At 38.9% G+C, this 13,060-nt stretch overlaps 1 protein-coding gene and 1 pseudogene across 3 annotated transcripts; one reads left to right on the top strand and one right to left on the bottom strand.

The window, feature by feature from the left end:
- Positions 1–113: 113 nt before the first annotated feature.
- On the bottom strand, positions 114–6,863 carry LOC115741825 (E3 ubiquitin-protein ligase RHF2A-like). 3 transcript variants are annotated; one of them, XM_030675824.2, is made up of 10 exons: positions 6,780–6,863; positions 6,594–6,661; positions 5,764–5,901; positions 5,403–5,449; positions 4,509–4,571; positions 4,317–4,422; positions 3,856–4,232; positions 3,634–3,741; positions 3,178–3,543; positions 114–362 (listed from the first exon to the last, which is right to left on the bottom strand). In XM_030675824.2, the coding sequence occupies exons 2-9, from the start codon at positions 6,597–6,599 to the stop codon at positions 3,228–3,230; spliced, it is 1,161 nt and encodes a 386-aa protein (XP_030531684.1). In that variant the 5' UTR covers positions 6,600–6,661; positions 6,780–6,863; the 3' UTR covers positions 114–362; positions 3,178–3,227. The 3 variants fall into 3 exon arrangements, with proteins under 3 accessions (XP_030531684.1, XP_030531681.1, XP_030531680.1); XM_030675821.2 differs by lacking the exons at positions 6,594–6,661; positions 6,780–6,863 and having other exon boundaries at positions 114–395; positions 5,764–5,919; XM_030675820.2 differs by lacking the exons at positions 6,594–6,661; positions 6,780–6,863 and having other exon boundaries at positions 5,764–5,919.
- A 3,820-nt stretch (positions 6,864–10,683) lies between these two features.
- LOC115741865 lies at positions 10,684–11,146 on the top strand (annotated as a pseudogene).
- The last annotated feature ends 1,914 nt before the right edge of the window (positions 11,147–13,060 follow it).

Here is a 13,060-nt window from a genome sequence, read left to right as displayed (position 1 = left end):
TGCTGAACCGAAGAAAGTTAATCTAAGGAGGGGCTGGAAAGAGAAGACAGGATTTGCTAGATCCTGATCGAAAGATTCAGACCAAATCCGGAACGAGTGGAGATAGATATACATATTCAACTATATATGTGTATTCCATATATAAATGAGAAATTACCCTCCAAAATGGCAGCATAATAGGCATATATAATCTTCTGAGTTTCATGCACATAAACAAGATTTACATAGATGTACCCATTATGAGTGCCAGTCCACATCAAACTCTTTCCCTCTCTTATCCATTCAAGATGGCAAGGACCTCGCCCGACTTCTGACCCAAAGCATCTGGTCCTCGGCATGTCATATCTGGGACTATACTCGTCCTGAAATTTGAAAGCAATTCGGTTGGAACTATCCTGAAGAATGTTATGCAAACCAACTCAGTCCAATTCTATAAAACAAAATAACAGCAGTTTGTTTGATACTTTGGTACAGACTTCAAAAGCCATGCTACAACAGTCTAATATGACCATGAAGCTAATGCCTACAAAAGCAAAAGTCAATCCAAAGGAAACCATTATAGAGGTTTCAGATGTTCATACAGACAACAAAAATTATGGGGAGAAAAATCCGTGCGTTGGCGTTGTCGTATTGGGGGCAAGCATCCTGTTCAGCTTCTTGAACAGCCGGAAACAATAAAACATAGCAATGGCAAGAAGCCTTTTAATCAGATCCTCAAACTACGTACTCGTTACCTTAGAATGTCTTCAAAATCAGATTGAGAAATTGAATTGCAGAGGAAGGAAGACTTCCATTCCAATCATTGGGTATGCCTTTCCTTAGCCATTTGAGCATACCTATATCAACTGGATTAAAATTTAATCCTCTTTCTGGGTGCAAAAGGGTCCACGCGTTGTTGAACTCCAGAGGGCAATGGGAGTTTTGATTAATCATCACCGATATCAGAAATTCTTTGCTATGTACCGGTGCAAATTTGTTAAGAGCAAAAGTTCATGACAAATGACAGGCATGAGTTCTCTTAATTCTATAATCTGTCTCTTTAGATGCTTCAGGTGTAAAGAACCTCACTTTTCCTTGCAAGATGAAGCAGTACACAGGACAATAATAAGCAATGCCAAGGACTTCCCAAGATTAGAAGGTCACGTGGTTAGCATTAGAAACCTTCAATACATCAATCTATTATAACGTTTCTGCATGGTGCGGGTGTGGGATCAATCTTATCTATGGCCAATTAGGATACGCTCTTCATAGAGCATAGTAACACTGGTTGTATTTTTTTTTTTCCCCAAAAGCTTAAACTATCAAATATGTATCTCCATGTATATGAAGCACTTACATGAAATCTTCCATGCATGCGTTAGTCAAATCTTCAATGAGAAAACATATGACCACATCAAATGACAATGGGAGTGCAGAGAGGAGTACTAGACAAAAATGACAGGGTATGTCAAGAGGCGATTCATGATTCGAAGCTCTAATACTGTGCCAAACAACCATTTTTATTATAAGAGGGCCAAACTACCGATTTGGAACTAATCAGTCCGACAAACAAAATCTTCTATGCTATTTAACCACTTTCCTCCAACAATCTTTGCCTCAATTATGTAGTTTCATATGATTTGACTTCATAATTCTCTTTACATCATCACTGCACAACTTTTCATCCAGCAATAGCGTCCCTTTCTCATTTATTCTTCCAACTACACTAAAGGTTCCATCCTCATCTTTGCACTACCAATCACTTTTTTATCGATCAGCTTGCTCCAACTTTGAGCAATGTCTATTTAAACATCAATCATGTTTCCGTTTCTTTATTCTACGATCCTATCATTTTGCTCTTTTGTAAATTATAACTTTGATAAGTATCGTCTTTTTCTTAATCTGTTCTTCAAGCAATAATAAAGTCCACACATTCTCTAGACAAGTTCGTTAGTAGTGGTAGTATCATTAGTCGGGTATTTTGGCATAATTGATGGACCAACTACATTCTAAATAAATTAACATTAAATGATGGCTGAGGTGATATGCCTAACCTCAGTCTTCTCTATATAGTAGTTACTTCTATACATGTTTACATTAGGGGACATCTGATATGAAAGCTACTTTAATTTTGTTTTCTGATTTTTACACTATTTTCCCACAAAAGGAAAGTTAGATCTGACAGCAGTAACATGAACAGTCTAAATAATCTTACAATACAGAAATTCTCTAGACCCAACCAGTTCTGCAACTGTCTAAAGTGAGTTTGATTATTTGGGTCATTTAAAGGACTGCTTCATTACAATATGGAAATTCTCTAGACCCAACCAGTTCTGCAACTGTTTAAAGTGAGTTTGACAAGAAAACAAGTCGCACCTTGTATCTGATTTTTGAGACTGTTGGTTCAATTTGACGTTCTTACTAATGAAATCATTAAATTGCTTTTAATTAAGTGGGACGAGCTTAAGCAAAGTGCAAGGACTATTCTATTTGAGAAGATCTCGAGAGGATCTAAGCCATTGTGAAACAACACAATACATCTGAACTAGATGCAAACATCATTCCAATCTCATTGTCACCATAGCTTACCATTGTCATAGCTGAAAACAACCATCAGTCGTGGCCTTGACAATATATAAAAGTCTAACAACCTGACCTGAAACTGTTACCATCCAAGTCCTCATTACACAGCTATGACAATTACCGCTGTGACTAGAGAGGTATGATCATCGTTAATTCAGTATTTTGATCAGTTCCAGATAGCTGAGCAACCATCAGACAAAAGCTCATATTGCCATGTTAACCAGACAGTGAAAACATCTGTTCAGTCAGTGATACTTAACCAGAAGGACGCATCTTCCATCCATTATCGATCACCATAGTGTCCAAAAAAATAAAAGTACCCACTTCTCTGCCTATCTTGATCAATTTGTAGTGGAGCGCCATGTTACATAATTTTGAGATACATGGCCAATCTTTTAATGGCTATAGAGAAAATAAGTTTGGGTCATTTTGTCAAGAATACATCCCGTGAGAGAAGGTTATCACAACAGATATCTGCATATGTAGGTGAGATTTGCAAGTGCCGAGAAAATTGAGGATTACTAGCTGGCTAACAACTGTAATGGCAAACATGCATCGTGATATCTCAATAGCATAACAGGTCTTAAAGATTTTTGCTTCAAGATGAAGACTCACCTACAGATATGACATGTCGAGGATGATGCAACTCCTGATGGATTGACAAACTAGATGGACACAGAACCAGCAGTACCGGCAGCAGATGAATTGACTTCATTTGATGGATTTACTTCTCGGTTCTCTGCACTGCTCTGGTTGGCAGCCTCATCAGCTGAATAATCGGCAGACTGGTTTGATGATTCAGTACTACCATTACCATCACTGTTGTCCCTGATTTCAAGGTTTCCCATCATGTGAGGCACATCGTTAATTCCCGCAATCACTTCCCTTCTAACTTCAGTATTATGATCAGCCACAGAAGTGTGACGGGGAAAAAACCGCTCCCTCCAACCCTTGGTGCTTTTTGAAAGGGACTCTTTATACCTGGCATATGGCAACATAAAAAATAAATTACCACAAATTGTTACGAAACAATGTCATCTTTTTTCCCTTATGAGATAATTAACGAGGTACCTCATTGAGACTGCATTCCATTTAGATTTTAGAGAGTCTGAAAGCGTTTGAAATTCTGATGGGCCTGCCCTATCCTGAGATGGAGAAGAAGGGTGACCAGCAGAGCTCCTGCAAACAAATGAACCACAGTCTAATGACGATGTATTGATCACAATCATAGTTTGATTGTATCCAATGACCGAATTACAGTGAAAATAAGGTCGACAAAAAAATTTTGTATACCGACTGTGAAGGGATATCCCTTGTCTATTTGTGGGAGTAAGAGGAGACCCAGAGGCAGAAGAAGAAACTTGATCAGTTTGAATCAAAATCTGCCGAGGTGAATCGTCACCAGTGGATTCGAGTGGTACTGATGGACGAGCAACAGCCGCTGGCTGACTTTCCCCTTCTACCTGTACCAATGAACCAGAGACGGGACCAGAGTGAGCACCGTTAGGATGAGCAGAGAAGACCAAGAAATGAGGACGGCCATGACCAGACGGTCGTCCCCTATGGCCTTCCCGCCTGCTGAGGTGGTGGGCCCTTCCCATTGCAGCAGCAGCTGCCAAGTGTTGGATTATGCGCTCTTCAAGTTCAGCATCATTTGCACCGACGGGTAACTGCATTAGAATTCGAAAAAGATGTAAGTTCCAACTTAACAAAAGAAAAATGGCAAAAAAGGTATTGGAGGGAGAACAACGGACATGCTGCAGCTCAAAATCACCGAGGGCCGGATGATGAAATATTGTTGGATTTCTTGGAGTGAGCCTAATGTTCCTTTCTCGCACCACTGCCTCCAGCAGCTCCTGACTGCCGACACATGCTCCTCGAGTTACTCAAAGATCCACTAATAAGAATGTCAGAAAAGCATATTAAAACAAACCAGAGGTAGAAACCTGGAAGAATCCTTCAGGCTGATTGGCTGCCAGCACATGGGACACTGAGAGCTTCTCTGACACCTAAAGGCCAAGATTAAGAGTCAATAAATGCTTTCATTCTAACAATGATTTGGAACAGATACTTATTGCCCATGTTTATAGAAAGCGAAACCAGAGGGACAAAAACGAGTGCTAGACAAAAAGTGAGGTGAAGAATTATTTCCCAAACGTCTAAAGGCATGACTTGCAAACCAAAGAGAAACTAAATTCCATCCATGACTTCAACAAATGAAGATGATTAGCTACAATAAGGTCAGTATCCTTAAGATGTCAAACATGAGAAACTATACTGAAAAACGCCAATGTTATTGTTGGTCAGGCAAGCTGAGCCATGGAGATCCACTGAAAAACGTCAATGTTATTGTTCATGCATAGCTTTGTTCCCCCTGAAATCCATTCCACAAAACCATTTCATTCGCTAGGGAAAAGGGCAACTGCCGACACAGTTTTCTTATTGCATATTTAGGTACTGTCATATCTATGTAGCCTTATTCTTTCAGTCCATAGACTGAGTTAGGACATCGTTTCCCATTTCTTAAACTACCTTCAAAACCCTCTTTCAATTTCTTCTTTCAAAGGTTTCTTAACTTTCGGGGCCAGCAACTATGGTTTGACCTTGTGACTCACCATTGCATCAAGCTCAGCCTCACCACATGATTCATGGATTAGAAGCAAAGGAACAGAGTGAAGCTGTATTTATGGAAACAGGCATATCAAAAGATCTTCCATATGGAATATGAATCCACATGCTTGTATGCATACAACCGCTTGTTATAGAGAGAGAGAGAGAGAGAGAGAGAGAGAGAGGCAGTGGGAAGGGGTTTCAAAGAAATTAACAAAAGACAAGCATACCATTCAAGAATGCACTGAAGGTGAAACTCATGCTTGCAACAAGTGACCTGAGAAGAGGGAAAAACATAGAGAACACAGACTAATTAGATATAACCAGAGCAATTGAACAGAAGGCACCGCATATCCAGCTTAACAAGCAAAATATTAGGTGCAAATTCATCATGTTCACACCTTAGTCACTTGGATTCTTACAATTCTGCACATGTTGCACACTTGTCTTTTCATTATTAATATGCAAAAAAGCTCAAATATCGAAGGAAAAAGAGATATATCATCGGAATAACAAGAAGCACCACAAGTACCTATGCCTAATGCAACGACATCATCACCAGGATATAGAACTTGTGTATGTGGGGATTACCGTTGAAGGATCGCTGTCGCAGAACTCCTCCAGGCATATGCTGCAAGCATCATCATTAGCCTCTTGTATTCCTCCTTCCACAAAAGCTGCTGCTGATGTCATATGATCTCCAGCTCTCTTTGCCTCCTCGTCCAGAACCTGAACGCATTTCATATGTCAGACTTAAAAATTAAGAATGCATACGCAATTAGTTTGGTGGCAGATGATCTCGGAAGTTATATATCCCATATAACTTCTTTTCATAAAACCCATAGCCACCTTTTAACAAAATTCAAAGTTATAAGTCTTCCTCCATTCACTAGTCCAACATACTTGCCTAGATTTCTCTACACAGTATATGTACTGTATTTTCTCCTTGCGATATTCTTCGAACTACAAGTTTTCCTGATGAATGACCTCCCTCTACCATCACAGTTTCCAGCTAATTATCAGCAAAACCCTTCCAGACGTTATCACTACACACACCCTGATTCCAGCTTATCACACTTCATAAATGCTCAACAACTTCTTCTCAGAAATTAGTTCATCATAATTTCACCAAAGCAACAAGACATCACAATTTTTTCTTTTTTCTCCCAAACGTGAATGCATAATTCAATCAGAATCCTAACCCTTCCGGACAGAAACCCCACGATTGAAAATCAGAACTAAGCCAAAATACAAAAAAGGGCAAATGAGAGACAGAAAACCCAGATGTGAAATGGTCACAGGTAGATGAAAACAATACGTGAAGATCGTCAATCGAGAGCACAACCAAAAAAAAAAAAAAAAAAAAGAAAATCGAAAAAAACTTGATGGTTCGGCAATTTAAAAAAGATAAATCCACATACCTCCATTCAGAAAGATGAACGCCCCGGAAGATGGGCAAGAGAGATTGATCCCTCCAACTGGGAGAACGTTAGAGATCCATGGCAAGAAAGCGAAACCCCAGAATTTCAGACCATCTAATCAAACAGAGGAAAAGAGAGAGAGGACAAAAAAAAAGGAAGGAGCAGACATGTAAGCTTTATCATTACCTTTAATAATGGGTTGGTTGGTTCTTCTTATTCGTTTGCTTTTCTATGTTTTTTTGTGTGTTGGAAAACACAACACTCTCTCCCTCCTTCTCTCTCTCTCTCTCTCTCTCTCTCTCTCTCTCTCCACACAACCAGAGCATCAGAAAATGGGACCTCAAAAGCTTCGTCTTTTTCCACGCAGCTTTAAATAATTGGGCATCTTATCACATTGGGTAGCCTCCAATGATCCTGTACCCACATAAATCTAATTCTCGACATGACCCCCAAGATATTATTTTTCCCTGACGAGGATTCGCAGGTCGTCATGTCCTATTAAGGGGATCTCTTTCAATAATGGCACTTCCTTCCTCGTGGCGTCTGTGACGAAATCAGAAGATTACTTTAGGAAGCATTCCACAAATTTCGTTTTTTTTTTTTTTGCGACCATAATAGCAAAACGATAATTAATGGTCATGCCTGTGGAATAGTTGTCATCTTGATTGAGACGTCTATTTAATGGGGTTGAAGCAGAATTCTTCGCCCCCAGAGAGCGGGTCAATGCCGGACAGCTCCGTCCCACTGGCTTACATAGAAAAGGTCCAAACTTTGTATTTTCCTCATTCATTCTCGGGTGTTTATCTCAACTGTAAGCCGCTCGTTCATCTGTCAATCCTGAGAGGAAGTGTGTGTTTATCTAATCTAAACATATGTTTCCATCTGTTTAATCTATCCTAATACATATAGATACGGCTTTCAAATTTGATATGCGAGGTTCAAATGACCAAAATAATCCCATTTTCATATCACATTCCGCGATCTACTCATGAATGTCCAAACTAATTGAGAGAGTATCTGCTACGGAAGGAAAATGCGATCGTATTTGTTTTCACTCAATCACTTGCTATTTTAATGGAGACTTTATCAACCGATGGAACTTCGATGTCTTTTGACTGAAAACCGAAACTAAAAAGATATAGAAATTAGAAAATAACATCATTTCTTACCCTCGCCGGCATTTTTTTTTTTCAATAGAAGTTCATGAGGGTAATTTACTTTCCTTAATACATAAATCCTCGTCGGCATGGACATTTAGATGCTAGAACGAGTAAAATAAAAATGAAGCAAACTAATTTACGGCTCATTTTCAATTTCGTCTATTTCTCTTCCATTTCGGTGTCCAGCCTTAAAAATTCGTTGCGTTTGGTCGTTTTGCTTTGAATCGGGCTAGGGATTGTGAAAGATCCAATCATATGCTCGGTGCTACTTATGACAGGATTAAAATCTTTAAAAATCCTCCTCGTTGAGAAGGGAACTTCTCCATCCTCCTCGAGCTAAAGATTGTTCTCATCCGTCTCGCGCGCAACTGCCAAATCTGGACAATAAAAGCTAGCTACGCCAAACCCTAACCTTAAATCCACCACCACTCACACCTCCACAGCTCCATATGAAATTCAGCGCTCTGGAAAGATCACCAGAACTCTGTAACAATGCCCTCCAACACCCCCAATTCAATCGTCCCTCGTGCAGAATCCCCATTGAATGTCCGCAAGTAACTCCAATAACTCCAGGCACAAAAAAAGAGAAAAAAAAACAGAAATGAAATCATCAGACAATGGTTACAGATTGGTTGAATTTCACAGTGGTTATGCCAAGATTGTAGGGTCGGAATCGAGATTGGTTGAATTTCACAGTGGTTATGCCAAGATTGTAGGGTCGGAATCGAGGTGCTGATCAGTGACGAATTGGGATTGAGTGGTGAGAGCAACCATGCGATTTTGGAATCTGTTAAATCTTTTTTTTCTCATCTTTTTGGTTGTACTTCTCCCTCTCTCTGGTTTTCGACTGGAACAAAGAGCGGAGAACGTGTTGATTCTATTTTTTTCTTTTTTTGGTTAAGTTATTTTTTCAATTTTTATCCGATCCAGATGTGTCCCGTCCCTTATCACTGGTTTTTTATCTGGCATTTTATCCGGATGAAGGAGAAATCTAAAATATTATGACTAACTTAGTATCATGCCCGTGCCATGAATAAGTTTTTCAAATACGCTTTTTAGGCCTAATTCTCTAAAAAAAAAACCTAAATTTGCACCTACTTTTTTTTTTATCTAGAAAGAAACATCATATTTTAGGTTCAGTCCAAATCCGCCTCGAAATTTTCTTTATCTAAAAAAAAAAACCCAAATCTTAAGTTCGGTCTTAAATCTACCCAAACTCTTTTCGTCCGAGAGAAAAATCATCAATTTTTGCGCTAATCACAAATTTTCCCCCATTAGCCCCCTCTCCAAAAATCGCCGTTAGATGTCTCTAATTTTTATATCGAAGAAATGTTTCATTTAGGAAATGTCACCTTGCTGGTGTGGATTTTTTGTTGACATGAAAATGCTACGTAAAAGTTGGGACTAGATCGTGAAGGTAGACTTGAGAAATAGATTGAAAGTTAGTATTTTTTTAGACAAAACAAAATACGAGGTAGATTTGGGATTATATCCAAAGGTTAAGGGTTTTGTGAGACAACAAAAAGGTTTGGGATAGATTTGAGATCGGACTTTAAGTTTTGGATTTTTTTTTTCTTGAGACAAAAGGAAGTTCGCGACAGAAATAAGGGTGTGCAATCAGACCGGGTTTACCCGAAACCCGGATCAGCCCACCCGAAAAACAGGGTCGGGAATCGGTTCCTTCTCAAACCGATCTGGGAATCGATTTCAATTTTTGGGAACCGGTTGAAACCGGTCCGATTTCCGGTTCTAGGTGAAGACCCACCCGGACCGATTTTAGAACAGGTTTTTAGTTACTTAAAAAAAAAAAAAAACCCCTAGTGTCCAATTTAGCGTCGCTTGCCTTTTGGTTGCCTCACGGCTCTCACCTCCTCTCAGTCCTATGTTTTTTCCCATCTCGTCGTATTATTTATTATTATATTTTGAATTGTTGCTTTTGGTGGATTGTAATTTTTATTGCTTGTTTCATCGATACTCATATTATTTTGATTAAAAAAAAAAAAAATAAGTTCTCGGATAGACCCTGGAACCGGACCAAAACAAGGTCTGTTCCAAAACAGGTTCCAAGACAAACGGGGTTGGTTCTCGATTCTAAAAATTGGGAATCGGTTATAACATGATCGGTTTCGGGGTCTAGGTCTGGACCCGGCACACCTAACCTATTCTCACTCCTAGGCAGAAGTTTGAATTTTTTTAGAGAGCTGTGCCTATTTTTTTTTTTCATAGAAACTTAGGTAATTATCTTTTTTTCTTTTTACCTCCTAGTTTGGCGTGTCTTGGGCCTCATATACTCACTTTACTTCTGTCCCTCAAGCCTGAGAGTCAATTTCACTTATTCTTGAGGACTTGACCCTAATTTATCACATATAGGGAAAAATATATAGTCTTTGACAGCTTAATCAGTGCATCATAAGCTTTGTAGTGATGACCTTCCAACTATCATGTCTTGGGTATTGTACAGTTTTTAAGAAATTAAATCCTCGTTAAATTAGATTAATTTGTTAAACATAATCACTAGATTGCGTTTGGTAGTTCGGATAAAAGTCAGGATATGATATGTTTTATCCTATATTTGGTAGTTGTAAATGACAGGATAAATGAGGACATAAGAGGATATAGCCCGGATAAAAAATCCTAGAGAGGGAAGTTGGATAAACCTGGATAGAATTTCTCAAAATATGCACATTAGAAGAAATGGGTTTTTCCCACAACCACCGCTTCTCCTCCACGCCCAGCCCCCATTCTAGCGGCGGTGATCGTCAAGTGTGGCGTTGAACTTGAGCGGACACGTCGCGATTAAATCTATCAAAGCAAAGGGTGCAATGCAATGGGAGCAACAACCTGATAAAATTCTGTATACACGTCTTGGAATTGAATCTCAATCTGAGAAGACAGAAAGATCAAGACCCACGTTCTAATTCCTTTCTCGGATGGCCTCACCCGGTTTTTTCCTGATTTGCGTGTTGCATTCGCTGGTGGCTGTCACGAATGGAGCTCTCATGATGTTCTATTCAGCAGAGATATCTGCCATCAAATCCCAAGGTTGTACCTCTCATGATCATCTCCTGATTCAGACGTCTCTCATCACCATCGAGTCCTTGTTGCTGATACGTGAAGGAAAAGGAGTTCCAGAGCTTCTTGGCAAAAGGGTGTGTGGTGTTGCATGTGGGCATGGCGGTGTGGAGGTTTTGCTTTGAGAGGAAGCTTGAGGGGCTTGTGCGTGAGTGGCCCAAGCAAAGTTGTGGGTGATATTGCACTTTTAGTTTCATGGATTTTCTTTCTCGTGTATTCATGGAGAGAGAAGTGCGATTAGCTCGTGGAGTAAATTACGGTGACGCAATTGAAAGAGAGAAATATGAGTTTCTGTGGATTGAAACAGAAATATGGTGCTTGGTGAAAACATGTAATGCTTTGGGAAGATCCAAAATCGAGGTTTTGAGCAGGAAGTGAAGTAACTCGGGAATTTTTATTTTTTATTTTTATCTATATGCATCTCTTGTGTTTGTCCTTTGCTTCGAAAAAATTTTGCAAGACGGGTCGATCTCAGCCACGTCTTACCTTTGCTTATTTGAAATCCGTAGTTCACCGGACTAGGGGTGAGCATGGTTCCGGGGTAGAACCGAGAATCCGGAACCGGAACCCGTAGGATCCGCTCTAGTTCCAGGTTCCAAGGTATGCGGGGGTAGGTTCCGGGTTCCAAAAATTGAGGAACTGTTCCAATGGATAGGTTCCAAGTTTCACTACCTAGAACCTGGAACCCGAAATCTGGACTCTAAATTCTAAAATAATTTTTTATATTTTTCTTGGTATATATTTTTGCATGATCATACAATGTTCTATGGCATTCGATGATGAGTGTATAATTTGGAGCCAAACAATTTTTTAGGTTTCGGGTTCCAAAAAATGATAAACGTGTTCTAATGGATTGGTTTCGGGTTCTAAATGTAACTTGTACAAAGCCTAAAATCACTTACATCTACTTTCTCTTAGCTGTTGTAGCATTCACTCTCATTTTGCTTAACTAAAAATGAAAAAAATAAAAGAAAATAAAAGAAATTGATAGGTTCTCGGATACCACGGCCCTGACCCTAGAACCTGTGACGGGGTAGGTTCCGGGTTCTAAGGTATGACGGGTAGGTTTCGGGTTCCAGGTGGAACTTGTAAGGAACCCGGAACCGCTCACCCCTACACCGCACAGTAAATAGGATATAACAAAATTTTTTGGATTTCCTATCCCACCCTATTTAGTCCTCTCTTAACTAGAAATCTAGACGATCAAACGCAGCCTACATATCAAGTGATGAATAATGCAGTGTAATCAATAGATGATACAAGTTTAGGACATTTTATATAGATGGTGAAAGCACAATCCTTGATTGCTTTCTCACTCTCTTTTTTCCAGCTCCTCTATTGTCCTCAACCAAGACAATCTTCCCATATTCTCAAGTCCTTCATGAACAAAAGTGGCTACTTACTCATCCACTTCTTGTATTAACCATCCACCATTTTCTATGCACAATAATCTTTCTTCAATCATGCGCATAGTGCGTGCCTTCGCTCTAATGTAACTAATAAGAGGAACAAATGGATTCGGAGCCCACGTACTATAAGCACCTTATACACTATCTCCCCACATTAGACTCCGTTTGTTTCGCGAAAATGAACGATTCTAAAAATATTATCCTAAAACAAATTGCTTATATCACTTATCAAAATCAATTAATGAAAAATATTTCTATCGTCCACGAAAATATTTACACATAAGCTGTGATCATTCTTTGAAAAATATTTTTTAAACCATTCATTTTCCACAAAATGATCGAATTCGTAGTGTGTTTTATGCCTTTTCAATTACATGTAGTTGGCAATTTACTTAGAACATTCGTTGGTTATTGACTAACATGTCATTGAAACTTAGGGTGTGTTTATTTCGAGAAAAATTTCATGCTAAAGGAAAATATTTTTTGAAAAATCGTTTTTTAGAAAAATGAGGGAAAAATATTTTCCTAACTTTACGCATTTATATTTTCTTTAGTTGTAAATGATTTTTCATTGATAGATCATTTTCAGTAAACAAAATGTGTGAAAATTCAAAATACTAATTCCCGGAGAATTCTTTCATTCAAATAAACACACCATTAAAGAGGTACCAATACATCATTTATTCCAAAATTTGTTTATGGACTTATGGTATTATGCATATCTTATGCCTGATGTCAGATTTTATGTGTATATTGATGATATACCTTTATTAGCCGAAACCCTCTAAATAGGCTAGAGGTCGAAATATTGAAATGAGATAAGCGC

This window comes from Rhodamnia argentea, chromosome 7, assembly GCF_020921035.1.
Source record: "Rhodamnia argentea isolate NSW1041297 chromosome 7, ASM2092103v1, whole genome shotgun sequence".
In the NCBI taxonomy this organism is placed as follows: domain Eukaryota; kingdom Viridiplantae; phylum Streptophyta; class Magnoliopsida; order Myrtales; family Myrtaceae; genus Rhodamnia; species Rhodamnia argentea.
This window is presented reverse-complemented; position numbering and strand designations above follow the sequence as displayed.